Below are 19,108 nucleotides of genomic sequence, written 5' to 3'. Positions count from 1 at the left end.
TGCACAAGTCTTTTCCTTCAGTGATCAGGTAGCCCATCATGACAGGTCATATAGTCTGGTTGTGCTCTTGATGTGCTCTTCATGGTCTTAGCAGGTATAGGGGAATAGCAGCTGAAATAATAGATGTTTGGAAAGTTGGAAAGCTAGATAAATATCCTTGTGCCCTCTTTTTTTGGGAGGCCTAACTTCAGTGTCCCTAAGACTGGCAATAGGCGTGGAGCTTGTTTAATCTGTAAGTGTGTCACTGGGTTCTTCTTGTTGCCATGTCTCCTAGGGCCACCCTGAGTCTACTATGGTATCCAAGGTCAGAGGACAGATTTGTCTTCTAGTTTGTTAAGAATGTTTGAATCTATCCAGAATTGGGGGATGGTAGAGAACCCTTTCTCAATGTGAAGGTACAGGCAGCATTAGCAGTGAACTCTGGGGTTTGTGAAGGGTCCTTATGGTGAGATGGGTGCATCAGACCAATATCTTAATGTCCTTAAACCATTGTTTGAGCTTTTTCCCCCTCACTTTACATGGTGATGGCATCATGTAAAGGGGCATCCCCTCTTGGAAGATAAATGTCACAATCATGTTAATTTCCTAGTATTAATGTGTTACAGACTTAAATTTATCTCTGAGTTTATCAGTTAGCATTGAGAGAATATAACAGCCTTGTATGTCCAAGGACTCAGTGTTAGACAGTTATTGTTTCTCATTGTTAGTTGACACAGGGCATGCTGTTTTTTTTCCCCCTCCCGTTTAGTTACAGATGGACACAATATCTTTATTTTGTTTGTTTATTTTTATGTGGTGCTGAGGATTGAACCCAGTGCCTCACATGTGTGAGCAAGCACTTTGCCACTGAGCCACAACCCCAGCCCAGGGCATGCTATTTTGATAGGTAGATTTCTCCAGTGTGATGAACATGAGTGCCTGAGAGGCAGGTGTGCTCCTGGCATATGCACCAATCCCCATGCACCCTGCTGGGTGAGGAGTCTTGGGAGATGCCTGCTGATCTCACCCCTGTGAAAGCACTTTGGTGTCTTGTGACTGTGGAATGGCCTACCCTCCTGCTGAGATCTCTGGGGTATTGTGCTTGTTCTCCCTTCTGACAAGGAGGCTCTCCCCCACCCCAGGCCATTCTCCACCTGGAGGCCTCTTTCCTACTCATTCTCCTGACATTTCTCTGTTTCCCTCTTGGAATTTATTGATGTTTTGAACCACCTTGAGTGTTAAATGCTCTTTCCCTTTTAAAAGGTGTAAAGAGGGCAGAGGACCTGTGGCTTGTCTGTCTGTGGGCATTGGGCCTACTGCAGGAAGCATTGCTAGGAAGAGAACAGTGTTGAACTGATGAATTCCAAGGTAGGGCTCAGTGCAGGGGAGAGGGGAAGAGGCCTGGAGGCCTCCAGGGAGCCTTGAGGCCTGAGCCACCAAAGGGAAAGTGGGGCCACTGGAAGCAGGCTATGAAACCTTCTGTTTGTGGAACTGCAGCACACCCAGGTTACCTGCTAAACAACAAAATCTTATTTCAAGATATAAGTAGCATGTAAAAATATAAATTCCTAAGAAATTTCAGAAAATTACAACGAATAAAAATCACCTGCAATTCCACCATTATCATGCTTTTGTTTGTATAATTTTACTTTTCTGAGTGAATATAGTATGTTTTTGAAAACATTAATGGAATCTTATGTACTTATAGTGTTGTACCCAGTTCTTTTCATTTTACACTATGATATAGGCTTCCTATTATGTCAGTAGAGGTCTACATTGTTATTAAGTGGCCTCATGTTCTGTGATATGAAGAATACTGTGTTTCCTATTGTGGACTTAGATCCCTTCTTTCTTTATATTTAAACCATGTAAATTCCACTGTGATAAATAGTCTTAAAATTGTCATTTCAGTACCTTAAGACACAGAACTTTAAGTCTGGTTGCTAATATAGTAGAATGTAATTGGTATCCTAAATATTTATTTTGTTACTGGGGATTGAATCCTTAATCACTGAGCAACATCCCCAGCCCTTTTTATTTTTTATTTTGAGACAGAGTCTTGCTAAGTTGTTTAGGGCCTTCCTAAATTGCTTATGCTGGCTTTGAACTTGGGATTCTTCTGTTTCAGCCTCCCAAGTCATCCAGCACCCCTCCCCCCGCTTTTTTTTTTTTAAACTTGTTCTGTCTCTTTGGGGTTTGTATTAGTCATTTGATGTTCCCTATTCACTTCAAGTTCCTCTTCCCTCCTAGAACTGGAATAGGTATTTTATCTTTAGGTTCCCGAGACTCTGCCATAAGGAGAAACTCCCCATAAGTTTCTAGCTGAAGGATGTTGATAGTAATTAATATAATCATAACAGTAAGAGCAACAATGGTATTGGTAAATGTGTTGCTTTCCCTGTGGACTGTGAGTTCATTTGTAGTTATCAACACAGTCCTTGAGATTGATACTGTAAACCCCATTCAGTAGATGAGAAAACTGAGAGTTTAATGGATTAAATAACCTATATAAGGCTTATGAGGGTGGCATTAAGCTGCAAACCCTCCGTAGCCCATTCCTGGGCAAGTAGTCTCTTTCCATTCTGTATGTCTTTCTTAGCCAACCCAGCACTCCTGATAGTAGTGATACTTTATAAGGCTAAAGACACTCTATGGTTTTTAAACTAGAGGCAAAAACACTTTGTCTTTTTTTAGATACTTAAAATTAAAGTTGTAACTGCTTTTCTTTCTTTGGCTACATCAGACAGGAGCAGCAAGTCAGTAGGGTATCATGGTTCCGTGGCCAACTCCAGTAACTAACTACCTGTTTCCTCCTTGGATTTCCCTCTACACTTTATTTGGCTAATTCAGGTTTTACCTTCTGTTCCACTCTTTCATTCTGTCACTGGACGGATGTTAAACATCTGTTACTCTGTGCTCAGAGAATGTGAGGCCGTTTGTGTATGTCTCTATAGATGCTCTCTGTGTCCTGTTTGTATGTGCACTAGGAGCTTTCCAAATGAAGGGTCTTATACAGCTATTGCAAAGTGCCTTATGTTTTACTTGTCACTGCATCCTCAATAACTCACTGTTACCAATAAAATGTCTAACAAGATTAGATACTTTTTCCCATCAGAGGAATAAAGGAAAGAAGATATGACCAACTAGAAGGAGGAAGTCTCCAATAAAAAAAATAATAATAATAAATAAAGGCGGATTTTGCATTCTTAAAAGTAGGGCAGTGTTCTTGAGCGGGAGGGAATCCTTCTGTGGACCCGGATTGTGGGGAGGGCTGATAGAAAGTGTGGGAGGACGCTTCTCAGAGGAGGGCAGCCTCGTTTCCAGAGGCTAAATGTTAAAGTTGAGCATGGTTTGGATGCAAATAAGAAGTTCTTTCACCTCCACTACTTGCTGTAAAACTTTTCTTTTTTTTTTTTTTTTTTTTTTTTTAAGGTCATTTGGGGGGAGTTTCTTTGCTCCCAGCCTCACTCTGTCAGTGTGGCCTGACCCCTGAATCCTACACTCCCACACAACTTGAGAACTTGATTCTTTTCTCACAAAAGACTTCTTTCCTACTCCTTCCTCCCCCCCAAAGACTCCACATTTGAGGCTAAGTGTTTTGAACTGAGTCCTGGCTAGAGGGCATGTTAAGTATGTTCTTCTGTCCAATGTACATGGAAAAACATGGCTTTAAAGTAAATGTATGGAAAATATCCTTTATCCAGGCCACAGTCTGTTCTTTCATGAATGTGCTTGTGCTTATGTGATCTATTCTCTCTACTTCCTCTTTGAAACTGGAAAGGTAATCCATAGTGGTTTGAAATAATGAAAAGGAATAGAGAATCAAGAAAATAATTTCTGGGGGTATACTCAGTGGTAGAGCATTTGCTTAGCATATTCAATGCCCTGGGTCTTATCCTCAGCACTGGAGGAAAAAAAAATAAGAGAAAAAAGAAAATAATTTCTTAGACCATTCTTCTGTGATCTTTGGTTAGCAGAGTTAATACTTAAAGAATATAAAATAAGAATAAGCTTCACATTTTCACATTAACTATTTTTAAAAATTTTTAGAGAATTTTAATATTTATTTATTTATTTTTTTAGTTATCGGTGGACACAACATCTTTGTATGTGGTGCTGAGAATCGAACCCTGGCCGTACGCATGCCAGGCGAGCGCGCTACCGCTTGAGCCACATCCCCAGCCCAATACGTTTATTTTTTTATTTTATTTTTATTTTTTAGTTGTAGTTGGACTCAATATCTTTATTTTTTTTTTTTATGTGGTGCTTAGAATCGAACCCAGGGCCTCGCACATGCTAGGTGAGTGCTCTACCGCTGAGCCACAATCTCAGCCCCAATACCTTTATTTATTTTTTTTAATGTGGTGCTGAGAATCAAACCCAGCGCCTTGCACATGCTAGGTGAGCGCTCTACCGCTGAGCCACAACCCCAGCCCCTTCACATTCATTATTAACAAATACTTTTTAAAATAAGAATCTGAGTCAGAATGAACCTGAACCATTATCTGGTTGTTTCTGAAATTCTAACCCACCTACCATTTTATAATTAAAGAAATGCAGGCCCCTTGCAAAGATCAGGGAATCTAAAAGTATTTTCCAGAAAGTTACCACCTGTGTATCCTGATTCAGCTGAGGTCTGGTTAAGTTACTTGATCTCGTTTGCTGTTGGATTCTTTGCTTCAGGAACCATAAAATTTTTTTCAGGAACATTTTCAATAAAGTTGATGAGATATTGTTGGCTTGGAAAATACACAAAGAATGTGACAGCTCTTTGGGGTGGACAAGTATAGATTTGCTGATTATTTATATCTTAGTTGATGTGAATGCTTCTTTCCCTTTGGTTTGCTAAAAAGGCTTTCTTTCTAGCCTTGGAAAACCTGCCTTCAAGTCTTGCCTTGAAGAGCAACAGGGTTAGAACACCCTCATTTTGGTCCTATCTTGAATGGGAATGTTGTTAAGTCTGATGTTTGCTGTAGGATTCTGCCGGAAGTCCTTCAATTACATTTAGAAATCTCCTATTCTTAGTTTACATTTTTTTAAAAATTTCTTTCTCATGTTGGGTATGGAATTCTGGTCCTCATTCATGCTGGTAAGAGTTCTACCACTGAGCTACACCCTTAGCCTGAGAATTTTTTTTTTTAATCAAAAAAGGCTGTTGAATTTTATCAAATGCTTTTCCCCATGGAGTTCGATGATCATATATGTCTTTCATTATGAGGTTTTCTATACTGTTTGATTTTTAAGAAAACCCATTTGCACATATTATATCCACTAACTTAAGGCTTAGAACTCCTCTTAAACACTGACTTCACAGCAGTCTTCTGCATGTGTTTTATTGTGAATTTGCTTTTTTTTCCTTCAGTGTGTTCCTGTCTTCTTTTTTGTATAGTTTTAGCATTCCTGGAATGAAAATGATTTTTTCTTTAAAAAGTCTCTTCTGTCACTCTTTGAGTTTAAAGGATATCGAACACCCATGTGCCAGTCCTGCCATCTTGATCTGGTCTCTGGGGACTAAAACTACCAATTTTTCTTGTCCAATTTCTGTTTCAAAAGAACTTTCAAATTCTTAAAAATCATTTGAGATCCTGATGGAGAGTCAGTTTGGAATTGTGTTACAAAACCTGACATGGGCTAAAATTTTGGGAGATGATGGAAAGGTTCATCAGGGCTGTACTGTGGAGTGGCTGGAGGAATCCCTGTGATGGCTTTCAGTCCAGACTGCCAACTTCATCTTTCTTCCTTGGACTGTGAGATACAAACCAGATGGACTACACCCTGATTTGCCTGCTGTGTCCTAAAATAGCACTCTCCCATCCCCATCTAAACATTAAATTCCTCAAGTGTTTTACCTTTTAGATGTTTGTGAGTGGGAAACCAAATACAGATGTCCTACAGCTGTATCCAATTTGCTAAAGAGGGAGTGTGGTCAGGCTTCCAGGCAAAGAATGAGGAAGCACTTCCACTGCTAAATTTCATGGGGAATATTGTTGGTGGGTGCAGATGTGTAATAGCTGTGGGAGGACCTCCAAATCTTTACATGGAGACCTCTCAGATTCTTCCAGTTTAAAAAGGGAGCCAATCATAGTTGTATTGCTTTTTCTTTGTTTTTCTTTTCTTCTATTGGGGATTGACCCCAAGGGTGCTTTGCCACTAAACTTTTAATTTTGAGACAGGGTCTAAGTTGCTGAGCGTCTTTCTTACTTGCTGTGGCTGGCCTTGAACTTGAGTACTCCTGCCTCAGCCTCTCAAGTTGCTGGGATCACAGGCTTTTCACCACCACACTGTCTTATTTTTTTAAACACCCTCTTTACCTGAGGTAGGATTTGTCAGACTAGTGACTCAGGTGTAAGTCATGGGTCACCTAATGATGAACATTTCAGATTGTTTTTTTATTTGTTGTTTAAAGACAAAAAGTTTTCTTCTTTTTTATAAAACAATACTTTTAGTGTGGATTTCTCCCTTTTTAATTTTTTCTAAAATGTTTTTAGTTTAGTTGGACACAATACCTTTATTTTATTTATTTATTTTTATTTGGTGCTGAGGATCGAATCCAGCGCCTCACACATGTTAGGTTAGCATTCTACCACTGAGCCACATCCCCAGCCCCATTTTAAATTTTTTTAAATGCTACATAATCTGGGTCCTGTTTGGACAATTTTTATCCCATACCTTTATCTTCATATCCAGAACAATTTCTTCAAATAATCCATTTGATATGTAATAGTGAATAAGTACACACCTTGTTGGACAATATGACAAATATTTTCTTTTTTTTTTAAAGAGAGAGAAGAGAGAGAATTTTTTATTATTTATTTTTTAGTTATTGGCGGACACAACATCTTTGTTGGTATGTGGTGCTGAGGATCAAACCCGGGCCGCACGCATGCCAGGTGAGCACGCTACCGCCTGAGCCACATCCCCAGCCCAAATAATGTTTTCTTGATTTATAATTAAGACTCATTATTAGACTTTTTATTCAATAACTAGGCTAATAACTAGACTTTGTTTTGGGACTCACCATTAAATGCTGCATGTTCTAGTTTTACTATCTCTCTTGGAATACATAGAAAGTGAAAATGAAAAATAGGCACAGGGTGACAGAATATAGAACTAAGAATCCTGGATGCTAGGATTCCAAAACAAAGACCAGCCTCCAGCTGGAGTCAATGGCACATACCTGTAGATCCAGCAGTTCTGGAGGCTGAAGCAGGAGGATTTCGAGTTCAAAGCCAGCCTCAGCAATTTAGCAAGGCCCTAAACAACTTAGCGAGACCCTGTCTCTAATTAAAATATTTTAAAAATGGGATGGGGATATGGCTCAGTGGTTAAGTGCTTCTGGGTTCAATTCCTGGTACCAAAAAAAAAAAAAAAAAAAAAAAAGACTAGTGCCCAAAACTTACCTTTTTTGGTCCTGGGGATTGAACCCAGGGATGCTTAACCATTGAACTACATCCATAGCTCTTTTAATTTTTTTACTTTGAAACAGGGTCTTGCTAAGTTGATGAGGCTGGCCTTGAACTTGTGATTCTCCTGCTTCAGCCTCCCAAGTTACTGGGATTATCAACTTATACCTTCATGCCCAGCCAAACTTATTATTATTATTTTTTTTTTTTAGAGAGAGAGAATTTTTTTAATATTTATTTTTTTAGTTTTCAGTGGACACAACATCTTTATTTTTATGTGGTGCTGAGGATCGAACCCAGCGCCCCGCATATGCCAGGTGAGCACGCTACTGATTGAGCCACATCCCCTGCCCAAGACTTATTTTTAAATAGCTTTATTGAGATACAATTTACATACCATAAAATTTACCCACTTTGTAAAATTTAGTGACTTGTAGTAAATTTATAGTTGTGCAGTCATTACCCAGTCATGTAGTTTTGATTTGCATTTCTCCAATTGCTAGAGATGTTGAACATCGTTTCATATATTTGTTTGTCAGTTGTATTTCTTCTTCTGTGAAGTGTCTGTTCAGTTCCTTTGCCCATTTATTGATTGGGTTATATGTTTTTTGTTTGTTTGTTTGTTTTTTGAGTTCTTTATATATCCTGGAAATTAATACTCTATCTGAGGTGTGTGTGGTAAATATTTTTTTTCCCATTTTGTAGGCTCTCTCTTTACATTATTCATTGTTTCCTTTGCTGTGAAGAAGCTTTTTAGTTTGATTCCATCCCATTTACTGATTCTTGATTTTACTTCTTGAGCTTTAGGAGTCTTGTTAAGGAAGTCAGGTCCTATGGTGGAGATTTGGGCCTACCTTTTCTTCTTTTTTTTTTTTTTTTTTAAGAGAGAGTGAGAGAGGAGAGAGAGAGAGAGAGAGAGAGAGAGAGAGAGAGAGAATTTTTAATATTTATTTTTTAGTTCTCGGCGGACACAACATCTTTGTATGTGGTGCTGAGGATCGAACCCGGGTCGCACGCACGCCAGGCGAGCGCGCTACCGCTTGAGCCACATCCCCAGCCCCCTACCTTTTCTTCTATTAGGTGCAGGGTCTCTATTCTAGTACCTAAGTCTTTGATCCATTTTGAGTTGATTTTTGTGCAAGGTGAGAGATAGAGGTTTAATTTCATTTTGCTACATATGGATGTTCAGCTTTCCCAGCACCATTTGTTGAAGAGGCTATCTTTTCTCTAATGTTTGTTTCTGGCACCTTTGTCTAGTATGAGATAATTGTATTTATGTGGGTTTGCCTCTGTGTCTTCTGTTTTGTACCATTGGTCTGTATATCATACTGTTTTTGTTACTATGGCTCTGTAGTATAATTTAAGGTCTGGTATTGTGATGCCTCCTGCTTCATTTTTCTTGCTAAGGATTGATTTGGCTATTCTGCCTCTCTCACTTTTCCAAATGAATTTCATGATTGCTTTTTGTATTTCTATGAAGAATGTCATTGGAATTTTTTAAAAATCATTTAATTACAATAGGGGATAAAGATGATATTTGACATAGTGGGTTTTTTTTTTTTTTTTTTTGTACTGGGGATTGGACTTAGGGGCACTCGACACCCTATTTTGTATTTTATTTAGAGACAGGGTCTCACTGAGTTGCCATTGCTGAGGCTGGCTTTGAACTCACGATCCTCCTGTCTCAGCCCCCTGAGCCACTGGGATTGCAGGTGTGTGTCACCATACCCGGCTGTCATTGGGATTTTAATGGAATTGCATTAAATCTGTATAATTCTTTTAGAAGTATAGCTGTTTTGACAATGTTAATTCTGCCTATCCAAGAGCATGGGAGATCGTTCCATATCCTAAGGTCTTCTTTAATTTCTTTCTTTAGTGTTCTGTAATTTTCATTGTAGAAGTCTTTCATTTCTTTTGTTAGATTGATTCCTAATTTTTTTTTGAGGCTATTGTGAATGGGGTAGTTTTCCTAATTTCTCTTTCAGTGGATTCATCACTGATGTATAGGAATGCAATTGATTATGGGTGTTAATTTTATTTCTTGCTACTTTGCTGAATTCATTTATTAGTTCTAGAATGTTTCTAGTGGAATTTTTTGGATCTTCTACATATAGAATAATGTTATTGGAGGGGAAGGGAGGGGGCATGGGGTTAGAAATGATAGTGGAATGTGATGGACATTATTGTCCAAAGTACATGTATGAAAACACAAATTGGTGTGAATATACTTTGTATACAACCAGAGATTTGAAAATTTGTGCTCTATTTGTGTAATAAGAATTGTAGGGCTGGGGTTGTGGCTCAGCCGTAGAGTGCTCACCTGGCACATTCGAGGCCCTGGATTCAATCCTCAGCACCACATAAAAATAAATAAACAAAATAAAGGTATTGTGTCTAACCAAAAAATAAATATTAAAAAAAAGAATTGTAAAGCATTCCACTGTTATATATAAATTTAAAAAAAATTTAAAATCATGTTATTGGCAAATAGTGATAGTTTGAGTTCTTCTTTTCCTATTTGTTCCCTTTAATTTTTTTCTTCTGTCTAATCACTCTGACTAGAGAGAAACTGACAAACTATTTTTAGGGTTCTGTATCATTTTACATTCCCATCAGCTATGTGTGAGAGATCCTGATGCTCTGCATCCTCTCCAACCTTTGGTATTGTTGCTACTTTTAATTTTAGCTATTTTAATAGATGTGTCATGATATATCATTATGGTCTTAATTTGCATTTCTTTAATGAGTAGTGATATTGGACATATTTTCATGTGCCTATTGACTGTCTTTTTATCTTTTTTGAAATATTTCTAGATATGAGTTCTTTATAATATATGTGGCTTGCGTATATGTGCTTCCATTCTGTAGTTTATCTTTTCACTTCATAAATACTTTGAAGAGCAAAATTTTTATGAGATCCAGCTTACAGTTTTGTTTTGTTTTATGGACTCATAGTCATGTTTGTGTCATGTTTCGGATGCCTTTACTAAGCCCTAGCTCCCAAAGATTCTCTTTGGTAGAAGTTTTATAGTTTTACATTTAAAATTTTTAAAAATTAATTTTGAATTAATTTTTGAGTGAAAGTGGCCAAGATCCACTATTTTATCTATATCCTTCCTCCATTGAATTGCTTTTATACCTTTGTCAAGGATCAGTTGACTCTGAATGTGGGGTGTTTTGGGTTCTCTGTTTTGTTCCATTGATCTGTGTTTCTATCCTACTGCCAGTACCCTCATCATGAATAATATGATTATATAACCAGTCTTGAACTCAGGAAGTGGTTTCTCTAAGTCTTCTTCAGACTTGTTCTAGCTATTCTAATTTTAAAGATCCTTGCTATACAAAATATCATTCTGGAATTTTGATAGGAATGACATTGAACTTGTTTATCATCTGGAGAACTGTCATCTTTGTTTTTGAGGTGGGTAACTGGGGATTGAACCCCCAGGTACTCTGCCACTGAGCTACATGCATCTCCAGCACTTACTTACTTTCTTTTTTTTTTTTTTTTTTTTTTTTTTTTGAGATAGAGTCTTGCTGAATTGCTGAGGCTGCCAACTGCCTCTGGGATTCTCCTGCCTCTGCCTCCTGAGTAGCTGGGATCACAGGTGTGCACCACTGTGCCTGGCACGAGAACTGTCATCTTAACTTTTTTTTTTTTTTTGTCTTATAATTCAGAAAGGCTGAGAATTTCCTAAATTGAATTCTGGTCCCTTTTGAATAGCAGTTTCTCCTCTCATCCTTTCCTCTTGTGTTTTAATATAAATAACAAGAAGAAACTAGGCTGCATCTTCAACACCATGTTTAGAAATTGTGTAAGTTAAGTATACAAGTTTATCACTTGGAAGTTGTGCTTCCATGCAATTGTTGGCTACAATTCAGCCAAACTTTCTACTAGTATTAAAGAATATGTACCTGGGGGCTGGGGTTGTGGCTCAATGGTAGAGTGCTTGCCTAGCACATGTGAGGCCCTGGATTTGATTCTCAGCGCCATATAAAAATAAATAAATAAAATAAAGGTATTGACAACTACAACTAAAAAATAAATATTAAGAAAAAGAATATCCCCATTTTGCCTGCGTCCTCCAGGAGACGTCCTATCTCCTCGTACCTAGCATCCAAGGAAATGTGCTGTACACCGCTGGAGTGGAAATGGGCAGAGCGATGGTGGCCACGCTGGGGCTGGGGCTGCTGCTTCTGGCACTGCTCCTACCTATGCAGATTTATTCAAACCAGACAGCTGTTGTGACACTTTCAAGTAACTCCTCACAGAGTACCTCTGCTGCTCCCAATTCAACACCCAACACAGGTGGCAGTGCCCTGCAGTCAACAGCGAGTCTCCTTGTGATCTCACTCTCTCTTCTACATCTCTACTGTTAGAGACTCAGGCCAAGAAATGTCTCTACTTCCCCATCTTCCAAACCCAATCAGAATGGTGACTAGAAGTCCAGTGTGTCGAGGAAGAAGCTGGTCTGCATCAAATCTATCAATTCCGCACCTGATTTTATTGGCACAGAAAACACTGAGAATTCCAAATTGATTGGTTTGAAGGACATGTGAAGGGTTTCACAAGTGATGAATGCCAATATTAAATCTGCTGGAGTTTCATGTGCAAGATAAAAAGAGATAACATCCAAAATTGAGACATGATTTCCTTGAATGAGGCATAAGAAATATGGACATTTAAAACTCTATCTTGAAAACAAGAATAGATTTTGTCTAGAGATAAAGGATGGAATATGGAATGGAGATTTCAGTTTTTATTTGGTTCATGAAATCTATAAGGCCATAAAACAGGTAATATAAAAAGCTTCCATGATTCTATTTATATGTACATTAGAGGGAACTTCCAGGTGTTACTGTAAATCCTCAATGTATTGTTTCAGCAGTACTAATTTAGTGCTAATATAGTCTAGAAAAAGTTTCACATTGTTAAGCTATTTCTATTCCTTTGGGAACTGAACTCTTTCCTCTGTGGTTTTTGGATTTGACATTATGTTTGAACTTTTATGTAGTAATTGACATGTGCCAGGGCAATGATAGATTGGAATCCACCCCAAATCCAGACATCAGGAGTCTTGCTTATCCTCACAAAGTCAAATGGTAGGCATCTCCCATCTCCTGTTTTCATTCAACAAGAGTGCCAGATTCCTTTAGCTAAACTGATTCCACAGAGTAGAATTGCATTGACCTCAACTAATTTCAAAATGCTGCTTTTTATTTCTACATTTGTTGAATACGTTTTACAATTGAAAATGGTCCACTTTGAAGGTAAAATGGCAAATCTTGAAATTAGAAAGGCAACTATGTGAAGAAGCCAAATTTATAAATCATCATTTGGGAAGTGAAGACTGGAAGCTAGCTTGCATATTAAATTCACAAAAACTTTCATACTTTTTCTGTAAATACTTTTTTTAAAACTATGGATCATTGGGGCTGGAGATGTGGCTCAAGCGGTAGCGCGCTCGCCTGGCATGCGTGCGGCCTGGGTTCGATCCTCAGCACCACATACCAACAAAGATGTGTCCGCCGAGAACTAAAAAAATAAATATTAAAAAAAAATTCTCTCTCTCTCTCTCTCTCTCTCTCTCTCTCTCTCCCCCCCCCTCTGTCTCCTCTCTCACTCTCTCTTTAAAAAAAAAAAAAAAAAAAAAACTATGGATCAGAATAGCCATATTTGGAACACTTGCTGTTATTAGTCAATATTTTTAGGTAGTTAGAACCTGATCCTAAGCTTAAAAGTGGTCTTGATCCTCTAAATCTTTTACAACTGCCTTGATACGCAGAAATCTTTTGAAAAATACACTCTCCCTGAAATCTTTTGTTCACATGGTCACACATTGATGCTTACATGTTCCAGTATCTAATATGGCCACCACAGTCTTGATAACCCAAATCATTTTTCTCATCTTTAGAAACCTACATGAAACAACCAGATCAAACAGATCTAAAGCTACTGTGTGTGTGAATGAATATGCCCCTTTGCTTCATACCTGAATGCTGTACATCTATGTGGATTGTATATTGTATTTGTGTATTTATGCTTTGATCCATAGTAACTTCTCATGTTATGGAGTTGATTTGCATTGAACACAAACTGTAAATAAAAATAAATAAATGGCTGAAAGAGGGAAAAAAAAGAATATGTACCTGATTTCAGTCTGAACCCTCATCAACAACACATTTAATGTATTGTTAAGTGTATTGTCCAATGTATTTAATGTATTTAGTGTCCAATTTTCTGCCAGTAGTATGTTTATGATGATTAGATATTCTCCAAAATAATATAGACATTCTTTACTGTGCTCCTCATTTCCTCTTGAGTCCTTAGTGGCAGAGTTTTAAACATCCACTTTTCTACTACAATTTGTTTATGGCAATCTAGGCTTTTTCTCCTCAAAATTCTTTCAGTCTCAGCCCCTTACAATTAAAAAGCCAGTTTCAGGTGCATGTCCATAATCCCATCTACTCAGGAGGCTGAGACAGAAGGATCACAAGTTTGAGGCCAGCCTGGAGATCCTGTCACAAAATTTTAAGATAAAATAAGAAGGGGTAGAAATACAGCTCAGTAGTAGACCACTCTGGGTTCAATCCCCATTACCACACATGCACACAAATTCAGTTGCCATCTTCAGTGTCAATTCTCACTTGCTTCCCTCATCTAAGGGCACTTCTGATTACATTTAGATCTCTTCCCCTCAGTACAGGATAATTTCTCTGTCTAAAATTCTTACTCATATCTGTAAAGGTAACATTCACAAGTCCTAGGGATTAGGACTTGCATAACTTTGGGGGTCAACTATTAAGTCTACTATAAGTTGAATACCCTTTATTTAAAATGCTTGGTATCAGAAGTGTTTCAGAATTTTTCTGATTTTGCAATATATATTTGCATAGACTTTACTGGTAGAGTATTTCTAATCTGAAAATCCCAAATCTGAACCTCTTGTGTTGGTGCTCAAACAATTTTGAATTTTAGAGCATTTTGGATTTCAGATTTTTGGATTAGGGATGCTTAATTTGTATGTGTTCTTTGGACTCTTTAATAAAAAGAATGAGCATTAGCTGGGTGTGGTGATACACATCTGTATTCCCAGCAACTTGGGAGGCTGAGACAGGAGGATCACTTGTTCAAAGCTAGCCTCAACAACTTAGTAAGGCTCTAAGCAACATGATGAGACCCTGTCTCAAAATAAAAAATCCAAAGGGCTGGGGTTGTGGCTCAGTGGTTAAGAGTGCCCAGCTTAAAATAATAATAATAATAATAAAATAATAATAAAAGAATGAGTATTGTGCTGGTATTGGGAATTTTTTTCTTTCTTTCTTTTTTTTAGAGAGAGAATTTTTTAATATTTATTTTTTAGTTTTCGGTGGACACAACATCTTTATTTTTTATGTGGTGCTGAGGATTGAATGCACATGCCAGGCGAGCACGCTACCGCTTGGGCCACATCCCCAGCCCCAATGTTTTTTTTTAACTTTATTTATTTTTATGTGGTGCTGAGGATCGAACCCAGGGCCTTGCAGGTGCTAGATGAGCACTCCACCGCTGAGCCACAACCCCAGGCCCATGGGAATGTTTTAAAATGTCAATTAGATCTTGCTAATGAATTCTATCTCTCTCCTGATTTTCTGTGTATTTTCCTGTTGTTGAGAGAAGGATATCACAGTCTCCAACTATACTATTGATTTGTCTTCCCTTTTGGTTCTGTTGTTGATTTCACAGCTCTGTTATTGGCTACATACATGTTTAGAGTTGCTCTTGTTGATTGACTCTTTTCTTATTATATAATGTCTCTTTCTGTTTCTGGTAATTTTCTTTACTCTGAAGTTTACTGTAGCTAATATTAGTATAGTCATTTCTGCTTTTTTTTTTGGGGGGGGGCGGGTACTGACATTTTAACCCAGGAGTACTTAACCAATGAGCCACATCTCCAGCCCTTTTAATTTTTAAATTTTGAGATGGGGTCTTGCTAATTTGCTTAGTGTCTTGCTAAATTGCTGAGCCTGGCACTGAACTTGTGATCCTCCTGCTTCAGCCTCGCAAGCCATTGAGATTACGGATGTGGGCCACCACGGCTGGCCTCCTGCTTTCATTTGATTCATGTTTGCATAACATATCTCTTTCCATCCTTTTAATTTCAACAGATATGTCCAAATGCAGCATATATAACTGTATTTGATGTGAGTTTCTTTTAGATAGCTTATAAATGGAGATACATATATATATTATGTATAATTTGTATATATGTATAAATTCTGCTCTGCCAGTCTGTGGTTTAAATTGTATATTTAGACCTTTTACATTTAAGGTGATATATTAGGACTCAAGTCTGCCATTTCACATTTTCTTTTCTGTTTGTTCTCTGTTTATTTTTTCTCTTTTTCCTTAGAATTACTTTGAATACTTTTTAAAATTTCAGTTTAATGTATTTATATTGTTTTTAAGTGTATGTCTTTGTATAACTTTTTTTTTTAAGAGTTAGTTTAACAGGATTTATTTGTGCAGAATACCATTGGCCTCGGTCCTATCCTTGATAATAATGGTGATTTTTAAAAATATCTTTATTTTTTTATTTTTATGTGGTGCTGAGGATCAAATCCAGTGCCTCATATGTGTGCCGAGGCAAGCGCTCTGCCACTGAGCTGCAGCCCCAGCCCTTTGTATAACTTTACTGACTGCTCTAGGAGTGTATGTGTATATGCATTCATGTATGCATCCATGTTATATATAACAACCTTATGTTTAAATGAATACAGTCTACTGGTGTCATTTTACCAGTTTGGATGAGATAGAGACACTTACTCTCACCAATTTAGATAAAATTTTCTTAAATATTTCTTATATTACATTGGTGACTACATCATAATTTTTGTCTCAGCCTTCAAACATAATCTAGAAAACTTAAGAGGAGATGCAAAGTTTTTAGTATACACATATTTTTACTTCATTTATTTATTCTGTGTGCTGAGGGTAGAACTTGGTAATTGCTCTACCTTCTTGATACTCCCCTCACCCTGCAGGTTTGGGATCAAGCCCAGGGACTCATGCATGCTAGGCAAGCAAGCATCCCAGCCATAGTTTTACTCTTTCTTTCTTTTTTTTTTTTTTCAAATATTCTGAAATTACTTTATCATTTCCTGACTATTTAGAGAACTTCCTCTAGCTGTCTTTTTAGGATAGATCTACTGGTGACAGATTCTTTTGATTTTTCTTCATTTTAGAATCTCCCAATTTTCCCTTTACTCCCAAAGGATATTTTTGCCAGATATACAATTCAGGGTCAACATTTTCTTTTTCTTTTTCCTTTTTTCCTTGAAAAATTTTGTGCTACTTCCTCTGGCCATAATGATTTTTATGAAAAATCCACTGTCATTCGCATTTCTCCTCTAGGTAAAGTGTGTTATTTTCTCTGCCTTATTTCAAATTTTTTTTTTCTTTCAGAAATGTATTTATGAGCCAGGTGCAATGGTGCATGCCTGCAATCCCAGTAGCTTGAAGGCTGAGGCAGGAGGATGACAAGTTCAAAGCCAGCCCTCAGTAATTTAGCAAGACCCTATCTCAAAATAAAAAATTAGAAGGACTGGGGATTGGGGCTCAGTGGTTAAGTGATCTTGGGTTCATCCCTGTACAAAAAAAAAAAAAGTATATTTATGGCATGTCTTAACATAGATCTCTGCTTTAATTCTGTTTGGAGTTGTTCAGCTTCTTGAATTTTAAGGTTTTCAGCCATTTTAAGAAATATTTTTCCACTTTGTTGCCTTAACCTTGTTTGTGTCACGGAAATTCCCTGTACCTTTGTGGAGTCTCAGGTACCCTGAAGGAATAATCAAATACCTTTTTGATTACTGCTCACTGGAATTCTTTGTTGGCTCAGGTGCTCTATTCTGGGAAGTGGCCTTCTGAATCTTGCAGTGCCCTTTCAAAGTGCTTGAGAAGGAACAGATTCAATTTTCTCCAAAGGAAAGGAGCATCCATGTCCATTTTCTTCACATGCAAAGTAACAGTGTACCTTTGTGTTAGGTGGATTTTTCTATTATTGACCCAAAAAACCTTACTTAAACTCTTTTATCAAAATCAAAATAAGAAAATACTGTTGTTTTTACCACCTTGTATAAGGTGGTGAACAAGAATAGCCGTCCACAGGAAGAATGTTATCATTGGCCAGCAACATTCATCTTAAATCAGCTTTTATTCTAAGGGGTGGTTTTTACCTTATTGTGGGAATTCTTGTCACTCTTGTGTGCCCTTAAGGTCAGATTAGAAGGAAACTGATCTTAGAGGCCCTACTTGTTTTTGAAATAGCAAGTTATTGTTGTTCAATGCTTGTTAACTTTAATTTTTTTCACATGGTTTGGTGAGAGTATGCTTAATTTGTTTAGTATTTGAGATCATTTCTTGACCCAGGCATGCCAGGAGAAGGGTGATCCTGTTAGGTCCCATCTCCCATTGAGGAACTCCAGGGCTGGATATATATACTTCTCTTTAGAAGTGACACCAGTTTGTATGGTTTGAAGAGCCAAATGGTATAGGTTATTTAGGAATACTTAATAATTGAGTAGTAATTGAGGAGAAAGTAAAAGTTTGGTTTTTTTTGTAAAGCATTCCTTAAACAGAAAATTAAGAGAAAAATGACATAAAAATTATTTAGAAATCTAGAATTTTCTAATAGCCAATAAATTGAATTTTCAAGTCATTTTTTAAATACTAGGGTGGGATTCTTTTTTTTTTTTTTTTTTTTGCCTTTTTTGGAACTGGGGGGTCGAACCCAGGGCTTTGCGAATGAAAGGCAGACGCTTTGCTACTGAGCTACATCCCAGCCTCATTTTTTTTAGTATTATGAAAAACATATAAATATGCAGAATTTTACAATGACTAGGAATAAATCCACTGCTTAAAATATATAATTAACCTTTTGCCATGTGTGCTTTATCATATATCTATTTATCCATCTGTCATCTGTCAGTCCATCTTTTTAGGCATTTCCAAGTTGCAAGTACTGTAACAGAGCCCCTTTTAAGTTAAAAGCAACTTCCTCGTAACTGCATTTCTGTATCTGGAGTTTTCTCCTGCTGAGATGAGAAAGTGAGAAGCTACCTAGTGGCACCAAGGAAACCATGTAACATTTCCAATTGGCACAGCCTAGCTAAATCAACATGTATATTTCTCACCTTTTGTCCCACTATACCCCCTGTCCTTTTATAAAATCCATTTGTGCCCCTGCCCATCCCCAAGCAAAGATGTTGATTGGAGATAGAAAAGTCTCCTATGTGTCTTCTAAGACATTCCAGATACATTACAAGATGAGGGAATTGTGTCACTCTTTTCTATTTTCCTTCCCTGATGTGTCCCATAAGTCTTCCTAAAAGGCCATCAAGAGATACTCCCATACCCAGATGTGCATCTGGCTGTGCACATCTGAAACATTCTGGAGTTGAGTTCTCCTAGGGTGGGAGGAAAGAGCATCCAAACAGGGTGGTCTCCCCTGGTCATGGGGCTGCTGTGAAAGGCTCTTGCTTTCCTGGCTTCTAAGGGACCATGCTTATTTTCTATTTGGGTATAATACTGTGCTAACTAAGGAAATTAGAAGAGGGATGAGATTGTGTCCTCGGGGACCGGAAAAGAGCACAGACAGAGAAGGAGTCACTGAGGAACTGTGCCTGCCTAGACTATTGGTTCCCAAGGCTCCTGGGAGTGAAGGGCCAAGGTAATTAAATTTTTTGGT

At 37.7% G+C, this 19,108-nt stretch overlaps 2 protein-coding genes across 2 annotated transcripts in view; both read left to right on the top strand.

Moving 5' to 3' along the window:
* The window catches only part of LOC308650966 (signal transducer CD24-like), a 41,925-nt gene extending 29,227 nt beyond the window's left edge, over positions 1-12,698 (top strand). Inside the window, exon 2 of the mRNA XM_081297565.1 lies at positions 11,472-12,698. Coding sequence (XP_081153691.1) covers positions 11,535-11,762 — 228 coding nt within the window. The 5' untranslated portion in view covers positions 11,472-11,534 and the 3' untranslated portion in view covers positions 11,763-12,698. The remainder of the gene's footprint in view (positions 1-11,471) is intronic.
* The window catches only part of CYTH3 (cytohesin 3), an 88,454-nt gene that overhangs the window by 29,237 nt on the left and 40,109 nt on the right, over positions 1-19,108 (top strand). The window lies entirely within an intron of this gene.

This window comes from Spermophilus citellus (assembly GCF_964194105.1).
Source record: "Spermophilus citellus genome assembly, chromosome: 6".
NCBI classification, from domain to species: Eukaryota; Metazoa; Chordata; class Mammalia; order Rodentia; family Sciuridae; genus Spermophilus; species Spermophilus citellus.
This window is presented reverse-complemented; position numbering and strand designations above follow the sequence as displayed.